The following is an 18,110-nucleotide window of genomic DNA, read 5'->3' as shown; positions in this document are numbered from 1 at the left end:
CTCCCCTTGCACCCTCTGCTCCTAAAGAGGAGCAAAAAAAAAAAAAAAATTGGAAGAATGGCCTTTATGCCCCCCTTCACCTCCATGTCCTGATCCTGAAACATTTAATTCGCCGGTAACAGGATCACCTATGCAAAGAGCTATCCGAGAAGGATTAAAGGACATGACGGTGCAGGAGAGACTTGCTTTTCCTATTATATGGGTAGCTGACCCATACCTCCCAAATCAAATAATAAGAGAGCATGAAAAATTTGACTTTAAAATGATAAAGGCCTTGCGTGAGAGCATAGTACAAAATGATCCTACTGCTCCTTTTACCGGAGAAATTATGACTAAAATTTCTGAAACATTCTTATCTGTTTATGATTGGTACTCTCTGGCTCGTGCAACTCTGGATGGAGGGGATTATTTACTATGGAAGGGAGAATTTTTAGAGAAATGTCAGGAGCAAGCTCACGCAAACCGCAGGCAAATGATCAAATAACTTACGAAATGCTGGCAGTACTAGGACCATATAGTGATGTGCAGAATCAACTACATTATGTGCAACAAGCTTATGAGCAAATTAGACTTTGTGGGAGAAGAGCCTGGTGAACTTTACCAGCAAAAGGGGACCCTGAGGGAACTTTTAGTAAATGTATGCAGGGGTCTACAGAGTCATTTTCTGATTTTGTGGCTCGCCTCACTCAAGCAGTGAGATGACAGATTCAACATGAGACAGCAGGAGACATTTTAATTCAGCAATTAGCTTATGAAAATGCCAGTGCTGATTGTAAGAAATGCCTGACGCCTCTGAGAAAAAATAGTACCATTTATAGAAATGATTCAAGCATGTCAGAATATGGGATCAGGAACTTTTCAAGCAAACTTACTAGCTGCCACTGTAACAGTGGGGAATAAAAGATGCTTTAATTGTGGAAAAACAGGACATTTCAAAAAATAATGTAGGCAACAAGAAGGACACAAGGTGGCGCTCAAGGGAAAGGTGTGAGCGTTCCACCTCCTGATTCAAACAATGCAGAGTCAAGCTCTTTATGTCCTAGATTTCAGAAAGGAAACCAATGAATGGGCTGGTCAATGTAGATCAAAATTTCATAAAAATGGGCAGCCGTTAGATCAAGACATAGGGAATGGCCAACCACAGGGAAAGGGCCAGAGGGGCTGCCCCCAGCCCTGTCATCAATAGGGGATTTTTGCCCTGCAAGGCCCACAGTGGATTCCCTCATATGAGCCACTCCAGGGAGCACAGGCCTAGATTTTAACAGTACAATAGTGGTCACTTTGGCCCCCGATATGGCTCGGCAAGCTGTTCCTACAGGAATTTAGGGACCTGTGCCACCAGGAACATTAGGATTAGTCTTAGGAAGAAGTGGAAACACTCTAAAAGGCCTACCTGTTTTGCCTGGAGTCATAGATTCAGACTATGAGGGAGAAATCAAGGTAATACTAGAATGCAAACATATTATGCAGATTACCCCAGGACAAAGAATTGCTCAGATCCTACTTCTACCTTATATTCAGCAGGGTGAAGCTATAAATAGGCAAAGAGGAACATAAGGATTTAGAAATCTATTGGATACATGAAATTAGCAAAACCCATCTTATAATTAATTTAAGAATAGAGGGAAAACTGTTTAAAGGTTTAGTAGACACTGGAGTGGATGTCAGCGTTATCAGCAAAGAATTGTGGCCTCCAAGTTGGTCCATGGTAGAAGGTATGGGCTCTATTGGGGGGGTTGGAGTTCCTGATAATACACAACTTAGGGCTGCAGTGTTAAGGTGGCAAGATGAGGAAGGACAGGCAGGATTGTTTCAGCCCAACATAGTCTCTGGAATTGCAGTCAACTTATGGGGCCAGGACGTTTTAGAAAGTTTACAAGCTTGTATTATTACTGGCAAGGGACAGCAGTTAATAACTCAGATGGAATATCAGACTGGTCATATATTTAGGAAAAAATAATCAGGGAATTAAAGAGCTCATCCAAGCCAAAGGAAACCCAGGAAGACAAGGATATCAGCCTTTTTAGGAGTGGTCACTGCTCAATCGCCTCACCCCCATGCTGATCCTATACAATGGAAAGATGATAGACCTATATGGGTAGGTCAGTGGCCATTAATGAAGGAGAAATTAGGTTATATTCATGAATTAATACAGGAACAAATAGAGGCTGGCCACATAGAGCTTTCCAATAGTCCTTGGAATACACCTATATTTACAATACCTAAGAAGATGACAAGAAAGTAGTGAATATTGCATGATCTTAGAGTGGTTAATGCTACTAAGCATACCATGGGAGCTTTACAGTCTGGAATCCCAGCGCCTTCACAAATCCCCCTAGATTGGTCTCTTATAGTAGTAGATCTTAAGGATTGTTTATCACCATTCCCTTGGCACCCCAAGATAAACAAAGATTTGCCTTTTCAGAGCCACCTACACTAATAAAAGAGAAAGATGCAAATTAACCATCACTCTGTCACTCCGCCACTCTGCTACACCCACAAGCCATGCCCTCCGGCCAATCAGGAGCAAGTATGCAAATTAACCCAACTAAGATGGTGGCAGCCACGGAGCTGGAGCGAGCAGGAGGCTTGGGTTGCCCCCAGCAATGGAGAAGCCAAGCTTCCCACCTGCCTTGGCCAGCCCTGGGCTCCACTCAAGGCTACACAGTTTCAATTATAGAAGATAAATGAATCCCGGATACCTGCTTCCAGCCTGCCAAAACAAAAAAAAAGAAAAAAAGGAGAGGCTGGGAGCTTGGGTTGCTGGGGGGGGGGGGGGGAACATGGCCAGCCTGAAAATGGCCATCAGCCCCTCACCCAAGCTGGTCACACCCCATGGGGTGAGGGTCCCCACTGGGGGGCTTGACCATCCTGAAAACAGCATCAGCCCCTCACCCAGGCTGGCCAGGCACCCCAGCGGGACCCTCACCCTGATCTGGGACACCCTTCAGGGCAAACCAGCTGGCCCCCACTGGTGCACTAGGCCTCTATCCTATATAATAAAAGGGTAATATACAAATTGACCCTAGCAGCAGAATGACTGGGAATGACTGGTCACTATGACACACACTGACCATCAGGGGCCAGACGCTCAGTGCAGGTGCTGCCCCCTGGTGGTCAGTGTGCTTCCACAGAGGGAGCTCTGCTCAGCCACAAGCCAGGCTGATGGCTGCCAGCACAGCGTTGTTGACAGGAGCCTCTCCCGCCTCCTCAGCAGTGCTAAGGATGTCCAACTGCAGCTTAGGCCTGCTCCCCGCTGGCAAGTGGACATCCCCTTAGGGCTCCTAGGTTGCCAGAGGGATGTCTGACTGCCAGTTTAGGCCTGATCCCCTGGGGAGTGGGCCTAAGCCGGCAGGTGGACATCCCCCGAGGGGTCCCACACTGCGAGAGGGCACAGGCTGGGCTGAGGTACCCCCCCCCCCCAAGTGCACAAATTTTTGTGCACTGGGCCTCTAGTCTATTAATAATATAGAACCTATGAAAAGATATCAATGGAGAGTTCTGCCTCAAGGAATGGCCAATAGCCCCACCTGTGTCAAACATATGTAACTCAAGCTGTTCAGCCCTTAAGGGACAAATATTCCCAATATTATATTATCCATTCATTACAGGGATGACTGGCTCTTAGCAAGTCCATGGGAAGAGCAGACTTTAGCAATGTTTTCCCAATTAGAAAAGGAACTCCCTAAATGGGGCTTTAAAATTGCTCCAGAAAAGGTACAGAAAGAAATATCTAGGGACCATATCTAGGGACCATAATTGAAAGCCAATGTATTAGGTCTCAAAAGGTTGAAATATGAAAAGATTGTCTTAAAACTTTAAATGACTTTCAGAAATTATTAGGGGATATTAACTGGTTAAGACCTTATCTGAAAATCTCTACGAGAGAAATGACAAACTTACTTAATATACTTAGGGGTGACTCTAATCTTTCCTCACCCTGAACATTAACAGATGAAGCTAGGAAGGAGTTACTAAGAATTGAGCAGGCAATCTCAGCCCAAGTAGCACAGGTACAGCCTGAATTGACTTTATTGGGACAGATAAATCCTATTGCAAATAGTCCCACTGAAGTCATATCCCAAAATAAAAACTTTCCTGCTATTATGGAAGGGTCCACCTAGGGCATCAATCTTCTAAAACTGTGGTTACATACATAGAGCTCATGGCTCAGTTAATATCTCAACTCAGAAAGCGCTGCAGGCAGCTTAGAGGAGAAGAACCCCAGTGCATTTATCTTCCCCCTCACTGGGAAACAATTAGAAATGTTATTTCAAACTGATTTGAACTGGCAAATTGGACTAAGTGGATATTCAGGGGAACTTAGTTGTCACCTATTAAAAGACAAATTACTACAATTTTTATATAACACCCCCATTATTATACCAAAAAAATATTAGGCAGGAACCTATTCCTGGAGTATTAATTGTTTTTACTGATGGATCATCTAATGGTAAAGCTGCTTATCATATGATGAATTCAGACCAAGTCATCCTGATCAGTTATACTTTTGTGCAAAGAACTGAATTAGAGGCTATCAAGGCTGCATTGCAGGATTTCCAAGAGCCTCTTAATATTATATCTGACTCTGCTTATGCTGCAGGCCTGGTGAATAGAATTGAAACTGCTCGATTAAAATGGCTCAGTGACCAAAGTCTACTTATACTATTTAAACAAGTTCAGCAGATTGTACAACGGAGACAATACCCTTTCTATATTATTCATATTAGGGCTCATAGCATATTACCTGGCCCTTTAACAAAAGGAAATGCACATGCTGATCAATTGGTTGCTTTATTAAAACAGGCCACAGAATCTCATCAGCCTGCCAAAATGTTGTCTAAACTATTCTCAATTACTCGACAGCAGGCAAAACACATTATCAAGGAATGTTCCACTTGCATATTACATCTGTCTCAAGGGCCTTAATTATTTTAAATTTTTTCACTTGTAATGCTGATGGCAGGACACCCATGGAAATACATTGGTATCAGAATAAGTCAAAGGAAAATGGTCTGGTTAAATGGAAAGATCCCAAGTCTGGTTTATGGAAGGGCCCTGACCCCCTAGTACAGGGGTGGGCAAACTTTTTGACTCGAGGGCCACAATGGGTTCTTAAACTGGACCGGAGGGCCGGAACAAAAGCATGGATGGAGTGTTTGTGTGAACTAATATAAATTCAAAGTAAACATCATTACATAAAAGGGTACGGTCTTTTTTTTTTTTTAGTTTTATTCATTTCAAACCGGCCGGATCCGACCCGAGGGCCATAGTTTGCCCACGGTTGCCCTAGTACCATTGGTTGAGGATACACTTGTATATTTCCAGAAAACTTCTCTAAGCCCGTGTGGATTCTGGCAAGAAATATTATACTTCATGGATCTGAGGGAGGAACTGGCCAGATTAATGAAGACCCTGCACCTGGAGCCATGCCTTGCAGCTGTAAACAATCAGCTACCCTAGCTGCAGATAGCAGCAGCCCCAAGCTACCCACTGAAGATAAGAGTGGGAAGAGAAGGAGGCAGACCACAAATAGCCTGGAGGTTACCTGGGGCATAGTGAAGAAGATGGTCCAGAAAGCTGAGTGAATTTGTGAGAAGTCCAGAACTCCATGAATGCCTGAGAATGTCTTTCTTGCCATGCTAGCAGTCATCAGCTGTGTGGTAATACTACCGGGGGCAAATGGGAAAGTATATTGGACTTATGTTCCTGACCCTCCATGGGTAAGACCCTTTAAGTGGGCTGATCCCCCGCCTAATGTAGTCACCAATGATACCAAACACCTTGGTCATCCAGGAGGACCACGGGTGGGACAAGGAAGTATAGGGGCAAAGTATAATTACACAGTGTAGCCACCCAGCTTTCCTTTTGTATGACAGAATCAAGCTAGTGCTCCTTTGTGTGTAGAATTAAAGAGAGGCTTCTGACTAGCATGGACACCAAAGAAGGGGGAAGCTAAAGCCCAAATACATCTACTATCACTACTTGCTCCAGGGTGAGGTACAGAAAATGTAACTTTACTAAGACATCCCCCGCCCACTAAGCCATTATGTAAAAAATTTTATGAATGGCACCCCACCGAGGAAGAAATTAATTGGAAAGACTGTTATAGTGACCACCCCACCAGCAGCAAACTTAATAACAGTTTTTCCTTTGTGGATTGGAGCCCCTACGGATCTGCGTATAGTAACAATCACATCCTAAAATGGAAGGGGACCGCATCCTATCTATATGTTGAAGCTAATCACTCCATCTCATGGTATGGAGGAGGATTTGTTGGATCTCAATTACAACATGACAATTGGCCCTTAAAAAATACGCAATGGAAATTAGCTGCTGTACTTGTACCTATTAAATGGTATAATTTTAACTAGAGCTCAGATAATTACATTCGTACCTTATGGGGAACTCCCAATAAGACAGTATTTGCTACCGTCTATGTATTGGAAATGTTTGTACTCCTCTCAGGCCCCATCTAGATGTGCTTTAATGCTACAAGCCATCTGTATGAGGTGTCATGCACAAGCTACACACTATCACATTGTATTAATTCTACATTCCAAAAAGATTCCCTCTTGATTTTAAAACAACCTGCTTTCACTTAGGTTCCTACTAACCTAACTGAGCCTTGGAAATCTCATCAAACCTACCAACTGTTACATGATCTGGTAAAAATCTTAAAATGACAAAAAAGATTTCTTGGGATGTTAATTGCAGGAATCTTTGCCCTTGTAATGTTACTTACTTCTGTGGGCATTGCTGCTTCATCCATGGTACAAACTGTTCAACCTTCTCAATTTGTACAACAAGTTAAGGAAAATGTAACTAAGACCTTGTCTATACAAAAAACAATCGACAGCCAGTTTGAGATAGAATTATCGGCACTAAAGTCTACAGTCTTGTAGATGGGTGATAAAATCCACAGTTTAGAGCAAAGACTATCCTTGCAGTGTCATTATAATTTTTCCCAGATTTGTGTTACCCCCTTTCCCTATAATAGTACCCTACACTCTAAGAATCAATAAAAAATCGGACCTAAACCTGCGGTCAGACATCCCCCGAGGGGTCCCGGATTGGAGAGGGTATAGGCTGGGATGAGGGGATACCGCCCCCCCCACCCCGTGCACTGGGCCTCTAATATATATATATATATATATATAAAATTTCCCCCTTCTTTAATCTATCTTTGTATTCATTTACTATAGGAAAAGGGAAATAGATAGTAGACAGGCCTGAGTTGGTGACTGGAATTAATTAAGCTATTAGTAGAAAAAGAGAACAAGGAGAGGAAAAACAGAAGCAAATAAAAGGAAAGAAATAAAGAAAAAAACAACAAAAAACAAACATCAAGAAAAACTAACTAATAATCAAACAACCAACAAGACAGACAGAAAGAAAAAGGTAAAAAAATTTGGATAGTGAAAAAAGAGAAGAGAGAAGTATGTATGGGCTTGGAACAGGGAAGAGGAATTTAGATATATGAGTAAAATCAATTTTTAACAGGGAGTAAAAAGAAAGGATAGAGAACAACTAAAGCAGGGACAGGGTAAGAGAAACAAAACAAAAAAGGGGAAAATGAGGAAGAGTGTTGGCATAACGGAAAAATTGAGATAGAGTAAAATAATACTAAAGGGAAAATAAAAATAGAATGTAGAACATAATCCCAAAATAAAATAAAATAAAAAATAACATAAAATAAAACTTTAAAAAGGGGTAAAATAATAGTATTAATTATAATAGTTAAAAATAAAAATATAATAACAAACAAGGTAAAATCAAGTGAGAGAAAAAATTAATTTCTTAAGTAAAAGATAAAAAATAAAAATGTGAAGTAGTGAAGGTCATTCACTTCCTCTATTATTCTGCTTAGCACGTCTGTTTCCTTTCAGGTAGTCAGCACAGTATTGAAGTTCCCTGCAATCCACAGCTTTCCTGGTAACCATGGTTTTACATTTCATTTTAATGGAGAACTTTGGTTTTTCTAAGTATTTTTCTCCTTTAATTTATATTTCATAAATTCTTGGACATTTATTAAAGATATATTAGTAACTCAAAAAAAAAAAAAAAGGGAAATGCATGTTCTAGCTTTCTGTGTGCTTAGGCGCCCGAGCTACTGAGGGTCTAAGTCTGGGCAGCCGAAGAGTGTGGTTAGCAAGATGAACAAAGATGCGCAGATGAGAGCAGTGATTAACCAAAAGTTGATAGAAACTGAAGAAAGAGAATGCCTCAAAGAGTTGCTGAGAACTAAATTAATTGAATGTGGCTGGAAGGATCAATTGAAGGCACACTGTAAAGAGGTAATTAAAGAAAAAGGACGAGAACACATTACTGTTGATGACCTGGTGGCTGAAATCACACCAAAAGGCAGAGCCCTGGTACCTGACAGTGTAAAGAAGGAGCTTCTACAAAGAATAAGAACATTCCTTGCTCAGCATGCCAGCCTTTAAGATTGAATTAGATTGTGTTGCTTTGTGGTCTTATTTCTGAAAGTAAAATGTGCCATGAATTAGGAATCGCTTTCCCAAAATAAAATCCTTTTTTGTATGATGGTATACAGTTTTTGGTAATGATATATACATTGTAATGATTTTTCCCCCCTAAATGTGTTATTTTAATAAATATCTCATGAATGAAAAAAAAAAAAAAAGCCACAACCCTGTTTTCAAGCAGGTGGGATCTCTCTGCTCTCTTTGGTTCTCAGCATGTCTTTAGTTGTATTTACACACGAGTCAATTTCTGATACAACTCTTGGGGGGCAGTGTTTCTGTCTTAATATTTGGGGCTAAAAGGCCTCTCTACCTTGACTCTGCACGCGACTTTTCCCCTGGCTCTGTGTGCGTCTCTCTGTGTGTCTTTTCCCCCTGGCTCTGCGCAGCCAGTACAGGACTTCAGGCTACCTTTCTGGGACCAGTCCAGCTGTGGGTTAATATCTAGAGTTCCCTTATGCCAGCAGCCCTTTGGACACCCTTCCACATTCAAGGGCTACACTGACCCTAACGGCCGCAAATTTTGTGGGGAGTATTCTTCCTCTGAGACTCTAGTGCCTGATGCGGCTTTTTCTCCCTCCAGCCTGGCTCCCAGACCTCACCTTTCTCTAGGCAGTATCTGACCTTTCCACCTGTGGATTGCCTCACCAGCTATGTTTAATTCGCCAGTTCCGAATACATGCTGTTTGATTCAGCTGTTCCTTCTATCTGCTCTGTGAGAAGGCGCAGGGCCCATCCATGTTTTCTGCGCTGCTTTGTCTCCCCCTGAGCAAATCTCTCAGGCACCCGCGGTTGGGGAGGCTGGAGTTCTGGCATTCATGGGTTTGCAGCTGAGGTAACTAGTCCCTGGGTGTTGTGGTTGTAAGTTCCTGGGAGGTATCCGATGTCTCCCCAGTTGAAGATAAGGCTGGGGTTCCAATCACAGTCAGTCTCCCAATCACATCTGGTCTCCCCTTCAAGATGGCGTGGTCTCTGTGGCAGAACTGGCCACTCCAGAAGAGATTTCAGCCACAGTAGAGGCTGCCCGGTCATGGGGGGTCGGTCCACCAGTCCCCAACAGTCCCATGGAATATAGCTGTTCCTCACTCACAAAAACAGGCACTCCCTGCACATCCACACACTCTCCTTTCATTCTCTTACTCACACACTATCTTGCAGCCTGCTGTCCCATCGGCAGCAGTCCTGGATCTCCTCCCAGGTTTTTTGGCATATAATTGTTCATAGTATTTTCTTGCGATCTTTTGTAATTCTGTGATGTCAGTTGTTACTTCACCGCTTTCCTTTCTGAGGTGATTTATTTGGATCCTCTCTCTTTGCTTCTTCATGAGACTGGCTAAAATTTCATCAGTCTTGCTTAAAGAACCATGTCTTGGTTTCATTGATCTTTTGTACTGTTTTATTCAGGCTCTATGTCATTTATATCTGCTCTAATCTTTATTATTTCCTTCCTTCTCTTATGCTGGGCTTTTCTTGTTGTCCTCCTTCTAATTCTTTAAGTTGTGGGGTTAAATAAGTTATTAATTGTTCTTGTTTTTTGAGGTAGGCCTGTATTGCTATGAACTTCCCTGTCAGGACTGCTTTTGCTGTGTACCAGAGATTTTAGGTTGTTGTGTGTTCATTTTCATTTGTTTTCAGAAAGTTCTTGATTTCATTCTTGATCTTGTTGGCAATCCATTCATTGTTTAATAAGATGCCATTTAGTATCCATTTGTTGGAATGTTTTTTGGGTGTTTTTACTGTACTTGATTTCTAATTTCATTTTACTGTGATCTGAGATGTTTGATATGATTTCAGTCTTCTTGAACTTGTAGAGGATTGTTTTGTGCCCTAACATGTGGTCTATCTTTGTGAATGATCCATGTAAACTTGAGTAGTAAATATATTCTGCAGCTTGGGGTGAAATGTTCTATAAATGTCAATTAAATCCACCTGATACAGGTGTCCTTTAAGTCACTGTTTCCTTGTTAAGCTTTTTTCTGGAAGATCTAATCAGTGAAGTCAGTGGGGTAAGACCCCTGCTATGACTGTACTATGCAGTTGATCTCTTCCTTAAAATACTAGCTTTTTTATATATATTTGGATATTCTTATATTTGGTGCAAATATGTTTACCAGGGTTATATGCTCTTGTTGGACCGATCCTTTAGTATTAATGTAGTAACCTTTATTGTGTCTTTGATGGCCTTCATTTTAAAGTCTATTTTGTTGGATATGAATATTGCTACTCCAGCTTTTTTTTTTTTTTTCATTGCCATTTGCATGGAAACTTTTTTTCCCCCCATCCCTCATTCTCATCCTGTGTGAGTCTTTTGTTCTGAGATGGGTCTCTTGTAGGCAGCATATAACTGGGTCATATTTTTGTATCCATCATTGTCTTTTATTGGGGCATTTAATCCATTTACATTGAAGGTTGCTAGTGATAGATATTTATTGCCATTTTAATTCTTTTTTTAAATTTTATTTATTTTTTTATCATTATTAGTTAAGGTATTACAAATGTGTCCTCATCCCCCCCATTTACCCCCAAGCTCCCAACCACACACACACTCATGCTCCCATCCCCCTGTTGTCCATGTCCATTGGTTTGGCTTATATACATGTATACAAGTCCTTCGGTTGATTTCTTCCCCTTACCCCTGCCCTCCCCTACTTTCCTTCTGGGGATTGATAGCCTGATCGCTGTTTCTCAGTCTTTGGGTCTGTCCCTTTTCATCAGTCTATGTTGTTCTCTATAATCCACAAATGAGTGAGATCATGTGGTATTTATCTTTCTCTGACTGGCCTATTTCACTTAGCATAATGCTCTCCAGTTCCATCCATGCTGTTGCAAAAGGCAAGAGTTCCCTTTTTTTTTTTACTGCAGCATAGTATTCCATTGTGTATGTGTACTACAGTTTTCTAATCCACTCATCCGCTGATGGGCACTTAGGCTGTTTCCAAATCTTAGCTATGGTGAATTGTGCTGCTATGATCATAGGGGTGCATATATCCTTTCTGATTGGAGTTTCTGGTTTCTTGGGATATATTCCTAGTAGTAGGATCACTGGGTCAAATGGGAGTTCCATTTTTAGTCTTCTGAGGTAGCTCCATACTGTTCTCCACAGTGGCTGCACCAGTCTGCATTCCCACCAGCAGTGCAGAAGGGTTCCTTTTTCTCCACATCCTCTCCAACACTTGTTGTTTGTTGATTTGTTGATGATAGCCATTCTGACAGGTGTGAGATGATAACACATTGTCGTTTTGATTTGCATCTCTCGTATAATTAGTGACTTTGAGCAGGTTTTCATATGTCTTTCGGCCTTCTGTATGTCCTCTTTCGAAAAGTGTCTATCTAGGTCCGTTGCCCATTTTTTTATTGGATTGTTTATCTTCCTTTTGTTAAGTTTCATGAGATCCCTGTAAATGTTGGAAATTAAACCCTTATCGGTGGTATCATTGGCAAATATGTTCTCCCATGTAGTGGGTCTTCTTGTTGTTTTGTTGATGGCTTCCTTTGCTGTGCAAAAGCTTTTTATTTTGATGTAGTCCCATTTGTTTATTTTCTCTTCAGTTTCCATTGCCCTAGGAGCATTATCAGAGAAGAAATTTCTTCGGCATATGTTTGCGATTTCGCTGCCTGTGGATTCCTCTAGTATTTTTATGGTTTCCCGTCTTACGTTTAAGTCTTTTATCCATTTTGAGTTTATTTTTGTGTATGGTGTGAGTTGGTGATCTAGTTTCATCCCTTTGCATGTATCTGTCCAATTTTCCCAACACCATTTATTGAAAAGACTGTCTTGACTCCATTGTATGCTCTTGCCTCCTTTGTCAAATATTAATTGGGCATAGTGGTTTGGGTCGATTTCTGGGGTCTCTATTCTATACCATTGATCTATATGTCTGTTCTTGTGCCAGTACCAAGCTGTTTTAAGAACAGTGGCTTTGTAATACAGTTTGATATCTGGTATTGAGATCCCACCTACTTTGTTCTTTCTCAGGATTGCTGCAGCTATTCGGGGTCTTTTTTTATTCCAGATGAATTTTTGGAACGTTCGTTCTAGATTTGTGAAATATGCCGTTGGTAATTTAATGGGGATTGCATTGAATCTATAAATTGCTTTGGGTAGTATGGACATTTTGATGATGTTGATTCTACCAATCCATGAACACGGTATATTCTTCCATCTGTTTATGTCTTCCTCTATCTCTTTTTTCAGTGTCCTGTAGTTTTCAGCATATAAGTCTTTTACCTCCTTAGTTAAGTTTATACCTAGGTATTTTAATTTTTTTGGTGCAATGGTAAATGGGATTGCTTCTGTAGTTTCACTTTCTGTAAGTTCACTATTGGTGTAAAGAAATGCCATTGATTTCTTAGCATTAATTTTGTATCCTGCTACATTGCCAAATTCATTTATTAAGTCTAATAATTTTTTGATGGAGTCTTTAGGGTTCTGTATGTACAGTATCATGTCATCTGCAAATAAGGACAGTTTTACTTCTTCTTTTCCAATCTGGATGCCTTTTATTTCTTCTTCGTGTCTGATCTAAATGGCTAGTACTTCCAGTACTATGTTGAACAGGAGTGGTGAGAGGGGGCATCCCTGTCTTGTTCCTGTTTTTAGGGGGAATGGTTTTAGTTTTTGCCCATTGATTATGATGTTGGCTGTGGGTTTGTCATATATGGCTTTTATTATGTTGAGGTATGATCCCTCAATTCCTATCTTGCTGAGAGTTTTTACCAAGAAAGGGTGTTGGATTTTGTCTAATGCTTTTTCCGCATCAATTGATATGACTATGTGTTTTTTTTCTCTCAATTTGTTTATTTGATGTAACCCAGTCATTGTTTAATAGCATGCTATTTAGTCTCCATGTGTTTGATTTTTTTGGATTGTTTTTGTTGTAGTTGATTTCCAATTTTATGCCTTTGTGGTCTGAGAAGATGCTTGATATGATTTCAATTTTCTTGAATTTGAAGAGACTTTGTCTGTGACCCAATATATGGTCTATCTTTGAAGATGACAAATGTGCACCTGAGGAGAATGTATATTCTGTGGCTTTGGGGTGAAATGTTCTGAAGATGTCAATTAATTCCATCTGATCTAGTGAGTCATTTAGGATTGATGTTTCTTTGCTGAGTTTCTGTTTAGAGGATTTGTCCAGTGGCGATAATGGGGTGTTAAGGTCCCCTACTATGATTGTATTGCTGTCAATCTCTCCCTTGATCTCCTCCAGAAGATTTCTTACGTATTTGGGTGCTCCCATATTGGGTGCATATATATTTACCAGAGTTATTTCTTCTTGTTGGACTGCTCCCTTTAGTATTATGAAGTGGCCTTCTTGATCTCTTTTTATGTCCTTCACTTTGAGATCTAATTTGTCAGATATAAGTATTGCTACCCCGGCTTTTTTTTCACTTCCATTGGCCTGAAAAACCTTTTTCCATCCCTTCACCATCAATCTGTGTGCGTCTTTTTTCTGAGGTGGGTTTCCTGTAGACAGCAGATATATGGGTCATGTTTTCTTATCCACTCATTTACCCTATGCCTTTTGACTGGGGAATTTAATCCATTTACATTTAAAGTTATTATTGATAGAAACTTGTTAGTCGCCATTTTTGTTCTTTACCGCTGAGTTCCTTCTTTGTTTCCTGTTTTTTCTATTTACAGCAGAGCCTTTAGCATTTCTTGCATTGCTGGTTTGGTTGTAATAAACTCCCGTAGACCGTTTTTGTCTGTGAAGCTCCTGATTTGATCCTCAATTTTGATTGATAGCCTCGCTGGGTACAGTATTCTTGGATTCAGACCCTTCCTTTGCATGACTTTGTATATTTCATTCCATTCCCTTCTTGCCTGATGTGTTTCTGTTGGGAAATCGGTCGCAAGTCTGATGGGGGATCCTTTGTAGGTAACTTTCTGTCTCTCTCTGGCTGCTTTTAAGATTCTTGCTTTGTCGTTGGTGTTTGCCAATTTAATTATTATGTGCCTTGGTGTTGGTCTTTTCCGGTTCATTTTGTTTGGGACTCTGTGAGCTTCTTGGATTTGTGTGAGTTATTTACTCCCTATATCAGGGAAATTTTCTGTTACTATTTTTTCAAACAGGTTTTCTATTCCTTGCTCAGTTTCCTCTCCTTCTGGCACCCCTATTATTCGGATGTTGTTTCGTTTAGCATTGTCCCAGAGTTCTCATAGGCTCTCCTGCTTTTTAATTTTTTTTTTCTAAAAGCTGTTCTGTTTGGGTATTTTTTTTCTACCTTGTCTTCTAGCTCGCTGATGCGGTCCTCTGCTTCTTCTAGCCTACTGTTGATGCTTTCTATTGAGTTCTTTATGGCAGTGATGTCATTTTTCATTTCTTCTTGTTTTTTTCTTCATTTCCTCTTGGTTCCTACACATATTGTTGAATTGGTCTTCCATTCTTTTCATCCACCTTATGGCCATTTCTCTAAATTCTTTCTCTGACAGGTTGTTTGCCTCCATTGCCTCCATTTCGTTTACTTCTTTTTCTTTTCTTTTTTTAAAAAATATATTTTATTGATTTTTTACAGAGAGGAAGGGAGAGAGATAGAGAGTTAGAAACATCAATGAGAGAGAAACATTGATCAGCTGCCTCCTGCACATCTCCCACTGGGGATGTGCCCGCAACCCAGGTACATGCCCTTGACCGGAATCGAACCTGGGACCTTTCAGTCCACAGGCCGATGCTCTATCCAGTGAGCCAAACCGGTTCCGGCTACTTCTTTTTCTGATGATGCCTGTTTTTCTTTCATATTTGGGTTGTTTCTTTGTTTCACCATGATTTCTCTTCTCAAGGTGTTTGGTTATGTAGTTCTCTCTCCGCTGCGCTGATTCAGAGGCACAAAATACAACACAACAAGGCACAACGTACAAGGCACTGAACTAAATGCATTCACGATATTAATGACCCCAAATAAAGGTGACCCCCCGCGCGAAGAGAATTAGGGGATAAAGAAGAAAAAAGAGAAAAAGATTAAAGAGAAAATAAAAAACAAAAAGGAGTGATGAAATGAGATTGGGAAAAGGGAGAGAAGAAAAAATCAAAGAGACAAAAAAAAAAGTAAGAGAATGAAATAGAGGTGGGGAAGAGGCTATTTGTATGGGGAGAAAACTCCAAGAGAACCGCAACCAATCTCAATGAACTCCAGCAGCAGATCCCTGGAGACTAATGCAAACTACAAACAACCACCAATATCAAGCGAGGCAAGGGAAAACAGAAGCACAAAAATAACCAGATAAAGAAAAAGTAAGCAAAACAGAAAAATGAAAATGAAAAACAAAACAATTTCCCACACAAGCATAAAAAACCCCAATATACTCAAAATCAAGCAAACACTAGCAAAACGACAGAGAGAGAGAGAAAAAAAATTAGATAGTGAAGAAAGATAAGAGAGAGGTGTATATGGATTTAGAGTGTGGGATTGGAAATTAGATATATAAGTAGGGTGAAATTTAGACAGTGGGTAGAAAGAAGGAATAGGGAAAATCCAAAGCAGGAATAGGGTAAGAGAAACAGGACAACAAAAGGGGAAAAGTGAGGAAGAGAGTTTTGGCTTAAGGGTAAATGTGAGATAGAGAGAAATGATGCTAAAGGAAAGATGATAATAGAGTGTAGAACACTAATCCCAAAATAAAATAAAGAAAAATAAAAATAAAATAAAAAAAAATGACACTTGAAAAAATGGTAAAATGATAGCAATAATACTGGTTAAAAAAATGTAGTAATTAAAAAGGTAAAATCAAGTGATGAAAAAATAAACAATAAAAAATAATAAAATAGGTTCTTAATGAAATGGTGAAAAAAGAATTAAAAAATATATATATATAAAAATATTCAGAAGTGAAGGTGCTTCAGATCTTCCACTCTTCTTTTTGGCATGCCTTAGTCCTGCCAGGCATTCAGGGGAGTCTTGAACTTCCCTGCGATACACTGTCCCTCCATGCAGTAAACCACAGACCTGATTTTAAGGCAGGTTGTATTTGTTTACCAGACTGCCTTTATTTGTGATCACAGAAGAGGCAGTTCGTGGCTCTGCCTCTGGGTGGCAGTGTGTCTGGATTGACCTCCGAGGCTATAAGTCCTCTCTATCAGTAGGGTTTTTTTTTTCTCTATGGTATTTGGAACTGATTTGGGAAAGACCACAGCCCAGTGCTGGTTCTTTGTTACTGCCCGCTGTTTCCCAGGCTCCCCAAAAAGAACTTTCCCCTACAGGCTCTGCGAATGACCCCAACTGGGGAATCCCATGCACTGGGTTTAATAACCAAATGTACGGATCTAAGGGGAACTGTAACAAGAGCCTGATACGTTGTGCGAATCCGCAAGCCTCCACCTTCCAGGTCTGCGCAGTCTCTGCGCGCAATCTCCGCGCGCCCACTCGCCCCTGCACCAAGCAGCCAGCAGATTGGTTAAGTCCAAGGCTGCTTTTTTACATCCAGTCCAGCTATGGGCTTATTTTTAGCATTCCCTTCTGCCAGCAGCCCTGAGGGGCCCCTTCCCCACTAGCGGGTCATGCTGGTCCCAACGGCTGCAGACTCTGTGGGGCGCAGATTTTGCCCCGCACGCACAAGCTTGGTTCTCTTTCCAACCTGAATTGCAAACCGCACCTTTAGGTGATGTCTAACCTTTCCATGAGAAGAAGCAGTGCTTGTCTGAGTTCATGCAGTCATGCTGCTTGCGATCCCTTGTTTCCAGGTTAGTAGCTGGTCTCTGGATGCCGGCAACAACCACCCAAGATGGCGCAGTCTCCGCTGCTTAGCTGGCGCACCATGAGAGGTTTCAGCCGCAGTCTCCAACCGTCCTTTTTTTCCTGGGGGTTCTTGGTCTTTCCTAGCTGCAGACAGTCTCTCAGCTGAAAATCCTCTGCCTATTCGGGCTGTATGTTACCCGTTTAAGCTGCTCACCCTTATCTGCTCCAGGACAAGGCACAGGACACGTCCGTTTATACCGCCGGCATTTTCCAGGTTCCCATTTTAATTCTTTATGCCTATGTTTCTCTCTCTATATTTCTTCTCAGAAGCCCCTATAGCATTTCTTGCAGTGCTAGTTTTGTGGTGATAAACTCATTTAATCAGTTTTTGTGTGGGAAGCTCTTTATTTCACCTTTTATTTTGAATGATAGATTTGCTGAATATAGTAAGCTTGGTTTCAGATCCTTGCTTTTCATTACCTTGAGTACTTCATATCATTCCATTCTGGCCTGTAGAGTTTCTGATGAGAAATCTGACAGCCTTATGGGAGCTCCTTTGTAGGTAACAGTTTGCTTTTCTCTTGCTGCTTTTAAGATTCTTGTTTTGTCTTTAATTTTTGTCTAATATTATCTTGTGTCTAGGTGTGGGCCTGTTTGGGTTCTTCTTGCTTGGGACTCTCTGTGCCTCCTGAACATGTGTGACTTTTTCCTTTACCAGGTTAGGGACGTTTTCTGCCATTATTTCTTCAAACACATTCTCTATCCTTTGCTCACTTTCTTCCCCTTCTGGTACTCCTATTGTGCAAATAGTTATGTTTCATATTGTTCCACAACTCCTTTAAGCTGTCTTCCTGTTTTTGTATTGTTTTATTATTTTTTGTTCTGATTGATTTTTTCTATCCTGTCTTCTAATTTATTGACTTAAATCGCTGTTTTCCCTAATCTGCT

General features: G+C 40.8%; 2 protein-coding genes across 2 annotated transcripts in view; one reads left to right on the top strand and one right to left on the bottom strand.

Annotated features, from left to right (window-relative positions):
- The window catches only part of PLOD2 (procollagen-lysine,2-oxoglutarate 5-dioxygenase 2), a gene marked incomplete at its 5' end in the record, with an annotated part of 326,945 nt that overhangs the window by 62,538 nt on the left and 246,297 nt on the right, over positions 1–18,110 (bottom strand). The gene's annotated exons all lie outside the window — the stretch shown is intronic.
- On the top strand, positions 8,151–8,466 carry LOC308515209 (transcription and mRNA export factor ENY2-like). Its single transcript, XM_081085772.1, has one exon. The coding sequence runs from the start codon at positions 8,157–8,159 to the stop codon at positions 8,445–8,447; it is 291 nt and encodes a 96-aa protein (XP_080941898.1). The 5' UTR covers positions 8,151–8,156; the 3' UTR covers positions 8,448–8,466.

The sequence above is a fragment of the Myotis nattereri genome (assembly GCF_964212035.1).
Source record: "Myotis nattereri genome assembly, chromosome: 3".
Lineage (NCBI taxonomy): Eukaryota > Metazoa > Chordata > Mammalia > Chiroptera > Vespertilionidae > Myotis > Myotis nattereri.
This window is presented reverse-complemented; position numbering and strand designations above follow the sequence as displayed.

Excerpts from the sequence above, each read along its gene's own strand:
- LOC308515209 (XM_081085772.1), top strand. The coding sequence starts at position 8,157 with ATGAACAAAGATGCGCAGATGAGAGCAGTGATTAACCAAAAGTTGATA.